This window comes from Pseudomyrmex gracilis, unplaced genomic scaffold (assembly GCF_002006095.1).
Source record: "Pseudomyrmex gracilis isolate BER0280 unplaced genomic scaffold, ASM200609v1 scaffold_294, whole genome shotgun sequence".
Lineage (NCBI taxonomy): Eukaryota > Metazoa > Arthropoda > Insecta > Hymenoptera > Formicidae > Pseudomyrmex > Pseudomyrmex gracilis.
The window spans coordinates 59,386-76,470 of record NW_018020878.1 but is presented as its reverse complement, the minus strand read 5'-3'; the positions used below and the strand labels follow the sequence as shown (position 1 = coordinate 76,470).

General features: G+C 38.7%; 1 protein-coding gene across 39 annotated transcripts in view; it reads right to left on the bottom strand.

Annotated features, from left to right (window-relative positions):
• Nucleotides 1-17,085, bottom strand: part of LOC109859852 (calcium-activated potassium channel slowpoke) — a 90,335-nt gene that overhangs the window by 36,063 nt on the left and 37,187 nt on the right. For 21 of the 39 annotated variants that reach the window (XM_020438469.1, XM_020438496.1, XM_020438506.1 and 18 more), the window contains exons 6-7: nt 4,077-4,168; nt 468-578 (exon numbers count right to left, since the gene is read on the bottom strand). In XM_020438469.1, coding sequence (XP_020294058.1) covers nt 468-578; nt 4,077-4,168 — 203 coding nt within the window. Of the gene's footprint in view, nt 1-467; nt 579-4,076; nt 4,169-9,250; nt 9,343-12,738; nt 12,831-17,085 lie in introns of all 39 variants that reach the window. The other 18 variants (XM_020438478.1, XM_020438467.1, XM_020438483.1 and 15 more) reach the window with 2 other exon arrangements.

The window sequence follows — 17,085 nt, the reverse complement described above, 5'->3', positions numbered from 1 at the left end:
GCACGATTTGGCAGGTCACCGGTTCACTTCTTTCGCAGAAATCGAAAATTGGCTCCAAACATGAATTGCCTCCAAAGACGAGTCATTTTTTCAAGATGGAATTCGAAAATTGCCTGAGATATGGGAAAAAGTAGTAGCCAGCGATGGACAATACTTTAATTAATCTGTTCATTCATTTTGTTTTAAAATAAATGCATTTTTAAACACAAAAAAACGAACTAAACTAATTTGTACTCCCAATATGTAAATTAAAATCCGAGCAATTGCTGCTCGTAATTAAACAAAGCAAAACGATTAATGAAAAGAAAACTTAATAAGATAAAAATAATGTTTCGCGCTAAGTTGATAACCCTTTCGGAACCATTACGTTATCGATCCACGACACGCGCGTAATGTGTCGAAAGAGTTAAACAGCGCTGGAGATAGCGACAAAGATAAAAAAAAAAATGTTTATAAAACCGTCATACCTATGTAAGAAGACAACCTCTACGTCGACGTCCTCGCGATCCTCGTGCAGGAAATCCTTGAGAAAGTGCGAGACCGATTCGTAGGTGATGTGGCCGCACACAACAATATGTCTGCCAACACAACGAACAGATTAGAATCCGTCCTGACGAGAAACGCGTATGTGTGCGATATATTGATAAATAAATATAGAAAAAGAAAGGGAAAACTCTCTCAAGCAAACTACCACGTACACGTTCTATGTAAGTAATATATATATGTATATATCAACTACAGACCCGATTTGAGTTCTTCTCTTTCCCGCTGCAATTTTTATTTCAGTTTTTACACGCATCTCGATGACGCGAGACAAAGAGAAATTGTTACAGACAAGAACAGCGCGAAGAGAGAAGAACAAACGCCGACGGGAATCGTTTTCTTTTTTTTTTTTTTTTTTTTTTTTTTTTTTTTTTTTTCCGAATATCTTTTTTTTTTTTTTTTTTTTTTTTTTTTTTTCTTCGTGCCATTTTAGTCTGCTGCCACAATAAGATCAAGTTTGACCCACTTTGTTTAGACATTTTAATTGAAAGAAATATTAAAAAAAAAAAATAAAACAAATCGAACGTTGATACTCTTCAAGAATTTGATCCAATGATCTAGTTTATAAAGTTAATAAAAAATAAAAGAAAAAGTTCGGCACTTGAATGACGCTTCTATCGAAGTAAGTAATAATAATAATTCAGTAAGGCTAAAAGAACTTACCAGGATCGCGCTAGGGGGGATTGGAGGTGATTCAACTTAACCAACTAACGTGTGAGCGACTATACACACACACAGACACACGTACCTATATATATATATATTGTAAGAGAGTTGGTGACTAGGTATATATAACATATACAGATTGATTAATTCTGACAAGTGTTAGATCGCATACGCATGAGTAATGTACAGGCCCATTCGTGTGTTAATCGTTGCAATAAACAATGTCAAGCACAAGACCCTCTTCTACAACAGTGTAATCTCTACTGTGCCGTGTGCGCATCGATAGTGACATAAGTCCTACTTTCCTAGAGTGCCGCATAACAGATTACTAAAAAGACTACTCGAGTATGGTGCCTCGAAAAAAAAAGATAGTAATCAGCAAAAGACTTGCAGAGGAAAGACAGCAGAGAAAGAGAGAGAGTTCGACCGTGATCATTCCATGCTCAAATATGTTTTTCTACTTTCGTTGTCGGTGTCTCTATACATTATCGGACCTCGTCGTGAATTCAGCAGCTTCTCCGCTCGCGATCCCGGCTTTATCGCAGTCAACGTGATAAGGCCTTTTTCATGGTCGCCGCGTTGCCGCTGAATTCGTCATACAAGCCCACAGTGTCCAGAATTATAAAGATTACTTTCCACTCTAACATACAGAAAACCGGACGCGCCGTGTGTACGTGACGAGATGTGTGAGTGTGTGTCGTGAGTGGGAGTGTCATGACTTCTTTGTCACAAGAAGTCGTTTGCGCGTGTGTGCTAACCGCTGCAAGAATCGCCAGATCGATGACGCACAAAAAACGCGTGTCGCGAAAATTAATTAATTGCTCGTGTTGTACGTACGCGCGGGTTCGCACAGTGAGGGAAAAAAAGCGAATTTTATATTTTTCTTTCTTTGTTTTTTTTTTTTTTTCACCGGAAAATCATTCACAAGCGTGTCTGCTATATGGTTGTTCCCGATTGTTGGCGTGCGCGCTCGATGTACTCGTTTGATTTATTAGCGTCCGCACAATGCCTTTCGGTCAGATTGATCGGGTTTCATTAAGCCAGTATCTGATGAGACAGCCGCCATTAAAAGTTTGGATAAACTGACCAGTATTAATGGAACACTGATGAAAACAGCGCGCGCCAGTAACGGGACGATACGCGCGCGCGCGCCACATAAAACGCAACCAAAAAAAAACTGACAACGGTAATATACGCGAAAGATTTATCGTCGTGATCACCAGAACTCTCTTCTGGATTTACTGTCGTGTGTGTGTAGTTCTTCATCTAAAGTAGCAATTTCGGGCGAAAAAGGTGCTTCCGAACGACGATGCGGTCAGCAGAGTGTTGTTGTCGTGTAGGCTCCTTCTTATTATTATATACGAAAGATCACAGCCACATTTGCGCTAGTTGTGAATGACAATTAAAAAGAAAGGATCTGGTCGTCCCTGATCTCTACGTCGTTATCAGCCCACCGAGGACGTCCTCAATCTCAGAACCTCTCTGAGCGCTATGTAACGATCCCATCTCGGTAACATATACGTGTCATTTGAGAGAAAAAAGTATCCCCTCTTCCTTTTCCCCCTCTTTTGGAGTATTTACCAAAAAAAAAAACGATCATTAATACTGTCTAAAACACCAAGGTTATTACACTGAAGTGGTAACAACAGTAGGGTTACATATGTATATGTATATATATATAATATATGCATTCAATATATGTTCGGATAATGCAGGGTACATGCTGGGCGTTAACCCCTTGCACTCGGAGAGAAATACAGCTCGGGCTAATATCAAAAGCACGCGGTTCGTTTAACGATAATAGACCCGCTCGACCGTGACATTTCGACGTCTACTCTATCTGAGTAATTAACTCAAGACTCGTTACGCGAATTTTCAGGCTGCGGCTTGTTAGTTTCGCGACGCGTCGATTGTTAGCGTTACAGGTTGCGTGTGTTGTCGCGCACATTTCGTTTTACAGCAAATTGCGTTATCTTCACTTTGCCTCAATTTAGATTCCTCCGAGAGATCGAGTCGCGGTTCACGGTCGACACCACGCGAGCGATCGTGCCGTTTAATTAATTAACAAGCGCGAGTCATTCCGTATACGACACACCGTCTCCTCGAGAGATTCCAGTTAGATTCGCGCAATTTATCACGTGAAATGCAAATTTAAGCAAATAAACAGCGCATTTCAAGATCGAAGGAATTCTCCTCGTTACATATCCGTAAACTTTCCGTTCGTTATGTGCGTTTCACGCTTTATGCGTGCGCGATAAGCCGTATTTATCCCAAGTGCGGTCGGTGTGAACAAACAAGCTAACACCAGTTGCTGGGTGGTAGTAAGGGTGAGGTCTTGTGATTGGCAGACACAGGTTGGTTGGTTCGTTCGAAGGGTTTTGCTTAGTTAGGTCGGTGGTGTTCAAGGAATGTTTTTCTGGACAGGGACGGCGGCTGCACTAAGGCCGGCTGACAACTAGTGCAATGAGCTGGTACGGAACTGCAGTTTTGCGATGCTAACACACTGATCTCTAAATATATATAGATTTATAAGAAAGGATTGTTCTCGGATGTATCAGATGTGTCTTGACGGGGAATTAATGTTCGTGCTTCTATATATATGTATATATATATATTAGAGGAGATTGCATTAACGGGAGCACAGGATCCGGAAAAGACCGTGATATCGTGTATATTACGCGTGTGTTTACGTGTCAGAGAAAGTGTTTGGCGTGTGTGTGTCGGAGTGTGAGGAATACTGAGAGGAGAGCAAAGGTTTACATAATCTTTCGTATATGAGAGAAATATCATGGACAAGGCGGTAGTTGGGAACTGGAGAGGAATGGAGTTCAAATCGGGGAAGCTAATTGGTTGGTTGTGTCTCTCACCTGCGACCTCGCTCGTTCTTCAAAGTGCCGCCGTACTTGTTTCGCGTCCCGATCAGGTCAATTATCTCAGGGATACAACTGGCGAATATGGCCTACACCACGTAATAGAACAGAACACAACACTCGCATCAATACACTTGTGTGACAGGGTTAGGCAAATAGTTTTGCTTTTTTTTTGTTTTTTTTTGTTTTTTTTTACAAGTAATTACGCTTGTTCGGTCGATCAATTTTGTTTCTGACGTCGCGTCGAATAGTCAATCGTCACAAAATTGGTTACACATCAATATTATACGTTCTTTCCTATTTCGTTTTCTGAGGAAAGTATTAAATGAGAGTGACGGGATATATTTGCATTTATGAACGGAATTAGACTTCGACTACCGGAAAGGGTGTTTTTTGCGCAAGGCTGCTCATAGAGACACGATTATCAGTGCTGTACCGCTATGCGCACCACGCTTCCGAGAAACAAGTGATGTATTGGAAACGAAACACGTTCCAGATAAAAGGGATAGAGTGGGCAGGCTACCTACACCCTATACAGGTCCTACACACCTACGCCTAACCTAACCTAACCTAACCTAACGAGTACTACTTTTGTGCCGACACGTCTATCTAGCCCATTCATCGAACTCTACGTTCACGCTTCCTCGATAGTGTTCGATAATCATATCGTTGAGTATAAGTTTTATCAATATTACATTCTTTCCCTCTTTGCGTCCCCGACGATCAGATCTTCGAAATATTTATGTCGCATTTGCTTGATTCACCTTTCATCTCGAGTCTGCGCTTATAATCTTCTTATACTAGTAACTCGCACGTATGCAACGGAATAAAGGGCCGAACTCTTATATTAGGAAATTCTAAGTTAGCTAGCGAGTTAGTGTCTGATTAGTGTTAAAAATCACTCGTTCACATTAACGCATGATATAATCGACACAAGACATAAAAATTGCGCAAGAATACAACATGTAACGTCTCCGATAAGATCTCGAAGAAAACACGTAATATGTACATCGTTTTAATCACGATTAAACAACGGAACCAATAACAAAGCTATGCTACAGCACACACATTAATGTCGATCTCTTTCTTCCTCCTCTCGAAACGAGTGTGCTCGTGACACACACTCGCTGTTTCGCGCGAATATATGATGCAAGGATGTCCCTTTCGAGCCTGAAGTGCTGAAAGTTTATCTATAAAGATCGTCGATGTGGGCTAATTCTGAAATTACATGTTGAAAAAAAATCCCATGTATATATATATATATATATATAAAATTTCCACTTCATTATCTGCTAATTAACACAATAAGTATCGCTTGCGTGTTGGTGTTAAAAAAAAAAACAAAAAAAAAACAACTAAAATGTGACAGTAACTGTGGCAGTAGTATAAAAATAAAAGCCAAATTTATTTGCCAAACGAAGGAATTGAACTCGCGAAAAAGCGGTGCGTCTGCGGCAACGAAGTCTGTGAGCGCGTATAATTGTGTTTTGTGATTCATGGAAAATTATTTATGACCTCGCGTTTTAAGTTCCTTGGAAACGTGAGATCGGTGTCGATCTGATAGCCCGATGCCGCTCTTATGTCTCTCGATTTGCGATGATGCACATATAGCGTGTTAACGAGATGATCGCGACTGAGGCTGTGATGTTCCGGACGGATGCATATCCCTTTCGTCGATCGCCACGTGTCCGTCGCTGTGCATTATATGTACACGCGTGTGTGCACACCGTACATGTAACACGCGGAACGGATGTGCACGATCGCGACATACGTTTCATCTCCCGCCCATCCCACCCTCCACACATGCGCCTGCACATGTCGCGAATACGTTACCCGCGTGTCATATGGAACGATGTGAGGTATGCTCGATATGTGACCCAAGCTAGACTACCTGTGTGCCTTTAACAGTGGGATCGTGAGTCGGCGTTTCACGGCGAACTAGAGAGGGGGATGACTAGACACAGACCGTGTAGAGATCCGATCAATTTTTCACTCGCGCACTTCACAGTTGAAAGGTCGCAGACGCTCCATTTTGCTATATACACTCTTGACACTCGTCCGATAATACACGAGACTATATTTGTAAATAAGAAACGCGGTTCTTATTTACTACTCGAGATTCCCGTTGTATTGCGCGAAGAAATAAGACGATTTTAAATATTGAATTTTGCGACATTTTGTGAGTCATCAAACGATGAAAGAATGAACAATTTTTGAAGTTTCGCCGTGTTACGCCGCTCCGCGTGTGAATACAGCGTCGTGTATCGCAGTCAGACGTGCAATTTCTACTGATAAAAACCCCTAAAAGAGCGGTCGTATATATATATATATATGCCTACGTCTGTACCCGCTACTGCTGCGCTATATCAAATGCCAAGAACCGTGTGTGTTGTTCAAGCCAAGATAAAAGTTCGCGACTTTTTTGGAAACCTGAGACGACCGCCCTCCTCGCTCGCGCAACTGAACGAGAGAGGGTGTTTCTCTCTCTAAAGGCCATTCCGCACTTGGGGGGAGTCGATCGCCTTTTGATAGTCTACAGGCTAGCCAAAACACTATCACATGCCGCCAAGAAACTCAATCTGATAGAGATAGATAGGTAGATAGATAGACAAAGGGGGGAAGAGAGAGAGAAAGTGAGAGAGAGACAGAGACAGAGAGAGAGAGAGAGAGAGAGAGAGAGAGAGAGAGAGAGAGAGAGAGAGAGAGAGAGAGAGAGAGAAAGTAATAGACAGAGAAAAAGAGAAAAAAAGAGAAATATTATATATATCCACGGTTTGCTGGCATTCTCTTCGGAGGCAAATTTGCCCGAGCATTATCGAATTCTCTCTGAGAAAGATCAAGTATTCTTTTCGGCTCGATCTAAATGTCGCGCCGGCGATTCGTCACGAAGACATTAAATGCAGTTTAAAGATGACTGTTGCCGATCGACTCGTCAAGAGAAGTATCAGCATCACTGCAACTCGCTGCTTCACGGCTGTTTCCGCGTATTTTATCGTTCAACGTCTGCCATAAAATTACTGGAGAGTGCGGCGTTATCGCCGCGCAAAAACAGCCTCCTCATATTTCTCAAGGGATGAGTCGTCGAACAATGGAAATTGTTAACAAACGTTTCGCTTGTTTATTAAGCCTTATTGCACACAATAGTTATATCCAAATAGATATTTGTCTTAAAAAAAACTATTTTTTCAGAAAGGCATTATTAAACTATGTGTATGCAGAAAATATTTTATTAAATTCTCACTGCCTGAAATTTGAAGAAAAATAAGTAACTTTCTGGAAGAAAGCGAAACAACTACGATGCTTGCAGAATATCAAACCAAATGTACAAAGCAAAAGACAAGTTTCGATCTTGTCCTAAATACTGATGCACGTACAAATAAAAAATTATATTCTATATTACGCTCTAATTACCTTTGACAGACAAAAAATTAGAGTTGCCTGTATCGGCTTGTGGTCTGAGCGTCTCACGAATGAGTTGTCGCACAACGTCAACGTCACCCGCGTGCGCGGAGAAAGGATGACGTTGTAATATTTCTCATTCATCATCAAATGTTACTCGCATAATGCAGTGTATGTGTAATGGAAAAATAAATAAAATGGCACGAGACCGTGTGTCAGTGAGCGCTAGCTAATCTACACGTTAACTAGATTACCGAGTTGCATTATGCACGCGACGTAAGTCAACTCTCCGCACCCAAAGGTAACCACACAACCTACCTCTAATCTCATTATAACAGAAAGCGAGAAACCGGTGCGCCCGATGTGAAAAAAAAATACATATCATAAAGCGTGGGAACACCGTGATGAAAAAACAAAACAACAGAGATAAAATATCCGCTATATATATATATATATATGTATAAAAAAGCAAAGATAAATCTATTCAGCGTGAATGTACTTCCAAGAACCTCGTATCCATCCCGAGATACAATCCAAAAATGGAAAAAGTTGATTTTTTTTTTTTTTTACAAATTAACAAAAGGGACATGAGGAGAGAACGAGCTACTTTTCGTGACCGTGCGATAAGGCAATCATATATATATATGTTACAACGTACGAATGTATATATATAAATGTGTATATATATAGAAAGAGAGAGAGAGAGAAGGAAAGAGAGATGCAACAGTAATATATATTCATCTCATCTACTAATATATGTGTGTATGTATATATAAACGTGTATGTATATATAATAGTAAAAAAACTCGTGTGTTTCTCTTTTCACAAAAAGTCCAAGCATACCAGCACGTGTTACCAAGATATATATATATATTTGCTAATTTGGTAAAAAAGTGGAAATATAAGAAAAGCGATGTGAGAATTATAGCGTTAGGGTTATGTTAAAGTAAACGGTGAGAGACAAGGTGAGTTAAACAAGAGGAGAAGAGTGTTATGGCTCAAGATAAATCCGGAAAATACCATTTCTCTCTAACAGTCACGGATTCGTGATTGGCAGCGTGAGCCGACAGATCGGGAAGGGACATATTCACTAATCGGAGAGCAAGTTCATCGCGGATGGCGAGAATGGTCCCGTTTGATTTTTTCTCGAAAGATTTATCACGTTGGATTTTGCTTCGCTTTTTCAAAAAAGTCGCGACAGAGACGATACAATTTTCGTGACTGTCGTCAAAGCGAAACTCCAAAAAAGTCGCGAGTTAAGTTGGAGAACTAGGTTGGCGCGCGCACGCGCCTCGACGCGCGCAGTCATTAAAATACTTCGTTACCCGAAATATCATGTCGCGGAGTTCTCGTCCGCTTCTTCGTAAACTTTGCCGCGACGAAGCGCGAAGATGCGAGAAACGAAAACGCGCGAAACACGTTAATTACTCGCGATGTTTTCCAACAACGGAGGGATTTACCCGCGCCCGCGCACGTTTGCGTTGAAAGTTGTCAATCCTCTAAATTAAAGTGTCTCACCGTAATTGGAAACTCCACTATCTTTCTTGTCTCGCGTTGAAAAAGATCGATAGCGATCGATCGTATGCTGTAATGCGCGCGACGAAAATTGACGATCGGCGTCGCGCGTGACGAGACCACCTCGCCGTCCAGGGCGACTTCGCTACTTCTCGTATCTATTGTGACTACTGGGACAACATGGAGGGCTAGTTGTTAAAAAGGGGTTTTTTTGTTTTTATGGTTTTGGTTTCCACGTAGGTGGATTTCTGGGGTACCTGCGTCCACGCTCGCGGCTGTACTGGCCACCGTACTTGCTGCGATTCGCGGCGAGCTCCGTGATCTCTGGGATCCAGCTGGCGAACACCGCCTACACACCCACAATCATCCGTTGCCGTCAGAACAGACCCCTAGCCTGAATTTTTTGTGTTTTTTCTTGGTTTTTTTTTTGTTTTTGTTTTTTTCTGTCTTTTATTTTTGGTGCGCTTGTGCTTGCATTCCAATTTTATGATAATTCCGATCGCTATACAAGCGCTATGAGATAAGAAGAGATGTTTTTGATGAGAGAGTATGATCAGCCGAGACTGAAAAACCCAATTGCGATCATAGTGACCTGATACGTGTATATATAATTTTATATATAAAATTGTATATCGAGTCTATATATGTGAATTGTCGTAATAGCGACAATTTGTGCGAACAGTCATTTGTTTCGATGCGACTAGTGAACGTGAGTTGTATGTACATTTTTTGCAGAAAATTTGAGATCATCAGTGGCAATCTCTTAGTGCATAATAAGTCTCTTCGAGACAATTCGTTTGTTTCAAAACTGTCCAGAACGCGTTCCGCTCTGATTGTTAATACTGACAAACCGCGTTGTGGACTTTTTGAAACAGAAACTCTCGAGAGAATTGAATCGTCAAACGGTAAGTTGCGCGATATAAATCAGTCGCACGGTGGATAATAATAGAATAATGAAAAATTTGTATTCTGACCCTTACACTTTCTTATCTTTCGAGCCTTAACTTTTTTGAAATTGTTAAATTTGCCGAACGGGAAGGAAAGTATGTACAACTTCATTAGAACGTTTATACTAGAATGCGATGCATTCTTTGTGTGTTCGCGACCGGTGTTGCATTCAGAACTATGTAAACTTTATATGTTTTCAAGCAAACAAGATGATGAAAAAGATACAACCACTTGTGACGCGAGCTCGCAAAAGCGTTGATTTTCTACGCGAGAGATTGACAAATTAGCGGCATCGACTACAATCGTGCCAATTGTGCTCAACGCCCAATGAAAGATGGTTAGATCGCACTGAATGGGACGGAACTTGCGTGTTAGCACGATGCAAATTGTGCATATTGTCAGATTAATGATGCGCAACAGCCATTTAAATAAGAAAGGTCAAGTTCGCGATGCCAAGAGAGCGTCTCTCGTCTCTGTATTCTTGCGAAATGATGCGTATCAAGTCGATCGTTCCATAAAACACAGTGCCGTTAGTTCCTTTGTTCAAGAGGTGCTTGTCGCGCCGCGATGATATCCGAGGTTAACTAGTGTTAATTAACGTTAAATTGACTTCAATTACGACGATTCCGCGTGATCCTTCTTTTTGCCAGGGAGGAGAGCGGAAAAGTATATCGTCATCATTTTGCGCGAAGTGTCGCAAAAAATCAATTTAACGGCATGCAATCTCACTATAACAGCGCATGATGCCGACGATTTCGAATACTCAACAACATTCTGGAACTGTAAATACTGTTAAAAATACACTCGCTCTATAAACTAGAGATCTATGATGATTGTTTTAATCGGGGGAAAACTCGGGAAGATAAATAGAAGCTAGGATTGTTTTTTTAGTGTGCCTTGCGACTAAATTGTGTTCTATAATAATGTGATCAAAAAGTGTACACTAACGTGTTATGTAGTGTATAACTTTTGTGTGTAGAAAATATAAATATAATCAAATCATGCAAGGCGATTTAAAAATTGTATTTTTTATCAGATAAATGCACCTTTGATGCTTTGCAATCATTTTACATGATTTGACGTTCGAAAACTATAGCGGAATTGTAATTGCAGATCAAAAAATGTCTCAAGTTGCACTAATGTTTTCATTCTAATGTGGTGCAGTAGAGTATAAAGAATGTTGTATTCCTGTAAATGTAAATAAATTCATATACATTAAAGGTAGCAGACTAAATTGGCAAACCGTGTGACTTGTTAAAAAATGTGCTTTGGTAATAAATAAATAGGTAATTCGTAACGAGCGAGAAAACTTGACGGAATTTGTCCATGTTTGAGATAATGTGAGATCAGATCATTTATATATTTACATTATCTTTTAAGAGTATCACATGTTTTTTGAACAAGTTAAAACGGAGAATGAAATATCGTATCAAATTCCTTCAAGCTGTTCTCTCACGTTTCATCTTGTGATTCATAGTGTGTATCTAACTTATGTATTATTTATATATATATATATATTAAAATACAGATGCGGATGCTTGTTGCTTCGTGCTAGAACGATAATCGGTATACGATAGAGAAACTAGATTTCGATCGATTATAAAAAATACATGCAGAGAAGAAAAACTTCCTAAGCACAGCTGCTTCTCTCGTCGCTTTGAACTTACACACAATCTTCGCCACCGAACACGTTCTTTTGTTAAATCGACGTGTCGCGCAGGGTGAAAGGTCATCATTAATAAAAAAACTCCCTCGACGCGCGAATCAATTTCGAAAATTCACCGAAAGAGCGAGAGGACATACAGTACTGGCGTTTGTTAATGATCACGCGAGAAGATTTACGCCGCAGTGCTTTATCGGCTTTAATTCGAGATGGCTAGTTGGACTGACACCAGAAAGTGTCCACTTCTGGTAGCCGCAGATGGCCGAACATTTACCTGGCCGCAAATGGCCTACATTCAACGCGATACAACAAAAATCGATACACCGATTTTATGACCAAATTTACAAGTAAACACCACATTGTGAAATGTATATATACATTATTATTACTTACTTTTATATTTATCCAGTCGCGAGAAAAACTGATCAAAAAGAGAGAAATAAAAGAAAAACTTTTATACATTCCCAATTCGCACGTTTTAATTACGTTCCCATATCACGCAAAAATGTACCCAATGTTGTTACTTTGATTTGACAGTTGCTTGTTATACGATTGCGAAATGCGCGCTGCCGGATATCGGGGTTTTCAATTCCGATCGTTTCCACATTTTTTTCTTTTTTTAGTTTTTGTTGGAACATCATTTGCTCGTGTCGATCATGGAACTCTTTCCTTCTAGCTTTATTGGACCTTTCACCGTGGACGAGCGCCGTGTGATTCATCGGAAAACGAAAGGGAACGCCAACGACGATCGTACCGCATACGCACGGTCGTTATACGAGTCGTACCCTATACTTCCGACTGCTGTAAATTTTCATGCATTCATCACCCGGTCCTCGAGCTCTTGACGTTCTGCATTAATGTAGAACGATGATTGAACAATGATGAACGTCACCGCGCGTATATGTATTCGTGTGCCCGCGGGTGCAAATGTGCAAAATGTTTTGCGTCAAATATTATAAGTGTTTCCATGTGCGAGTGCGTGTAATGCGCGCGCGTACGTTCTTTGTTAATATATAAATTTATTTGCGAGATATAAGTATATACATATACATACTGGAAGGAAAAAGTAAAAAAATTAATAGACAAAAGACAGAGGATGGTTTTTGTTTCTAGGATGTAATTTGATAATAATACCTCTTTCCATGCTCCCGCTTGTACTCGCCGCTGTACTTGGACCTATTGCCTACGAGCTCTATTATCTCGGGTATGCTACTAGCAAAAATTGCCTGCAAATAGAAATTATAACTGGAAAAACACTATGCGACTACGGTTCATTAAAAGAGCAAACTGGGTCACCTATATACGTAATGTAATTGCGTCTAGCAGCAGTGCTTCCGCATCGTATTGGCGTAAAACTCAGGTGCGTGTCTCGTATCAGGAACGGGGATGGAAGAGAAGAAAAGGGAGGAAGAAAAATGGGGATAAAATGCGATTGGGTGATAACAATCTATGATTTGTTTAGGTTTAGGTTTCGTGTTCGCTCGTGTGTTTGTTTACGTGACACATGTGGTGTGTTTTTGGATAGATTGATATTCCGGGCGATGAAACCAATGTGTACGTGTGTGTGCATATATAAAGAACACAATATGTATACTGTAATAAGAGAGTACTTCCCCGATCGTTATATCAGCGAATCCATTATGATTCAGTTGCGAGCGGCAATAAATCGACCTTGTTGTTTCGCGCACACCATTGCACTCAAAGAATATTAAATTAACATGTCTATAATTATAGGTACAATACACGTAATACACGTTGTGTTAGATCTCACAAAATTGCATTTTGGATAACATTTTATAACGTTAATATAACAAATTATAAACTCTGATTCCCTATTAAAATGATTATAATTTAATTTACAATATTATTTATACGCCTCATGAGAAAATATTATAGTTAATTAAATAAAAATTACGCACTGTTGTTTCAATATAAAAAATAATAATCTTGATTTTTCATGTTTCAATATCACGCGAAACAAAACAAAGTCGATTTTATGCGTTTTCATGTTTGATGTGATCATAGTATAAAATATTTTCTGTATCACACAATATAATTTTGTGTTACAATGTAAATCGTCGTATACTTACGAAAACTTTGTTGTAACTGTAAAACGAATTGTTGAATCATCGGTGTAAATGTTTTAAGAGTTATGTGTGTGCAGAGTAATACTATTTATATATAAATATATGTGAGCGTAAAGTAGAAGCAGTACATTAAGCAGAAAAAGTTATAGATAGCAATAGAAAGCAAAAAGAAACAGCAGAAATATATTTCTAAAATATATTTATTAATATATTCTGAGACAATATTAACATTATTTATAAATATAATTTATATTTCAAAGTTGCACATATCAATAGTTTTAATCAACAGTTTAATTTTTTCTTCTTTTATCTCTCTATACTTACAATCAGTTAGAGATTTAAAACGCATACTTTAGAACAATATTATTCAATCAAATGAACGAAAATTAAATTCATAATTTTACATATTATACTTCTGCTACTTTATAAATAAACAGAATAAATATTATGTACAAGAGAGAGATATAAACATGATAAAGATATAAATAAAAAAACTCATAATAAATTATAAAAAAAAAAAACAGATGTAGAAAAATGCAAGCAGTTCTTTTTTGGAAAAACGGAGGCGAGAAGGAAATGTTTGAAAATTGAATTTGCTTCGTGCACGAGCAAAATGAAGAGAAGCGCTATTACAATAAATTGTCTCATAACGTTGAATGTATGTAACTATATATAAAAAAGAACATGATTCATCACGAACGATCGAAAATCGTGTCATGTCACGGCACGTAAATTGCCTTTTTAACGTAAACGCTGATAGTGATCCGGGCGTTTGTGTCGCAAACATCGTATATAACTAGGCAACTAAAGACACTGCGATCAATGAAATTATCGTATAATAAAAGAGATAGAATAGTGAGAAAAAAGTGTCGACACTTTGCGCTCGACATAGATGTGTACGCTCTCTAGAAACAGCCATAGAGAATAGGCGTCCTGTAAAGTACAATAGCATGGCGAAGCAGCGAATTGTACGATCGCGATCGTTTCGCCGAGTGATAAGTACGCACAGAAAGAGAGAGAGAGAGAGAGAGAAAGAGAGAGAGAGAGAGAGAGAGAGAGGGAGAGAGAGAGAGAGAAAACACTCACGTATTCAGAACTCAGAGAACTTTAGCTGAATTTATAGTGAGTATCACACACATATTCTGAAATTTAATAGATAAAGCTCTTTACAACCCCTGTAACAACAAATTTTTAATAAAACATTATTTCCTGAAAGTTTGTGAAAATTATAACTTGCAAATCCAGGGTTTGTAAGCGATATAAGTTTATTTGCAAATCTGAGATTTGTAACCAAATAACTATGGATTTTTGACAGTGTAATCACAAGAAGAACAAACTAATTTGTAAGCTCAGAATGTGTAAACGAAATCCTGTCTAGATACGCGAAAACATTCGTTGTGATATATGTACATATATCACTGTCGACGTGCAATATTCTGCTGAATTGAATAAATTATAATATGCATGAGCACTTGTGATTACTCTTCGTAATATATATCATTGAAGATTGCACCACATTTCGAATTTACAACAAGACACTCAAATTAGCAAAAATAATTGGATACGTAATTAATTTGGTTAAAAAAGTGTTTTTCCTCTCGAGATAATAAATGCATCAGCAATGCGCGGTGCGTAAAATAACGTTGTTTAAAGATTAATAAATATTGTACGTAGACGAATTTGCTACGTAGCCGCTCGTGTGTTCACAAAATATATACTGAATTCGATTCCTGAAAGCGCACATTATGCCGGAGAGACGTGTGATATCATACTTTCAGATGAGCGTGCCAAAGCGCATTGAAAGTGTTCCAAAAGAACCTCTCCTTTAAATGTTACGAGGACATAATTTTTCATTCTTGACTGAATGTGACTAATCGAACAGACTGAGCAATTCGGTTACAAACCTCTCGGTGCAAAACCGGACAGGACACACCACGCCTCTTCTTTTCCCGTTAATAAAGATACACATCTAGTAGATAATATTTATAGAAAAACGATCGTTTATCTATTTGCGTATAAAATATGCATATTATAAAATAGACTGAATTGCGAACTTACATCAACATTATGGAATATAAACAGATATAATATCAGATTAAAATTCCGCATAAAGCCGTCGATAGAAAGATTTATGATCCGTGAAAAATGTTCAGATAAAAGAGAAAGAAACGTAAAACTTTGCTCTCAGTCCGTTGTTTTGTAAAAAAAACAATCAAACTTAATTTTTCCATTTTCGATAATCAGAAACTGCCAATTTGCGGGGAAAAATCCCGAAGTTATCGAGGCGCGGAGATACTCTATATCTCGAAAACTGTTCTCTAACAAAGTTTACAACGCGACATTTAAGATCGATGGAAAGACAAAGTGGCGTCTCCTGTCCTCGTAATACTATAAAACTATATTACTTGTGCAGCTTTCACTGTTTCGTCGACTGGCGGAAGCGAAAGAGAGAAGCAAACGGACGTTTGTTGCACGAGTTTCGTGATTACCGTTAATACCGTCGTACTCGGAATTCATTAACGAGAGTACCGCGCGTTCCACGATCGCGACAATTCGTAAAAATAAAGTTGAAGCTGCTAGAACAGTATCTCTATCGTAAATATGAGCAGCGTGTTCAGCGTCGCAAGAAACACACACACACAGAAGAATAGACAATTAAGTATAATCAAGCGCGTACAGACATTAACATTTGTCGAAGCCGTCGGGATCTGACGATCGCCGACACAGATACGATAATAAAGTTGACATAAGATTTACGTGATAATAACAAGAACCTCGAATCTTTAACCGTGAACAGCCGAATCAACAGTATTGTAGAATTAAAACAGTATAATGATAATAATCTGTAAATTTCTTTTTACATCTTATGTAATATTTATTTAATCAAAAGTGTTATCGCGACGAAACAAAAAAATGCATCAAGATTTCGCAAAAATTTAAAAATCTTTCTTGTTCGTTAAAACTTGTTTTGCCAGGGAATAACTTGCGTAGTTTTGTGATGATACAAACTGAAATTTTGTTTTCCCTTTCTCATGTTTCCCTTCGGGTATAGTACTTTGATAGTTCGAAACAAAATTTACGGATCTTTCTATCGCTTGAAGTTTCGAGGCTCTTTATGCAATAAAGATCCTTTTCGATATTCGTTATCATCATGAAAAATGAGTTCGCAACGTATATAATACTGTAGCGCATTCGCATGACAAGCCGAATCGATTAAATCCGAGTAATCGATTCGCGACATTGTTATCTACAGATAATTCTTCGATCGAAGAGGAAAGATAGACAGTGGCTGTAGCAAAACTCGTAGATCCAATTTAAGCCGTAAAAAAAAAAAGAAAGAGAATTAGAGAAAGAAATAGAAAAAAAGAAAGACAGAGACAGACAGACAGACAGA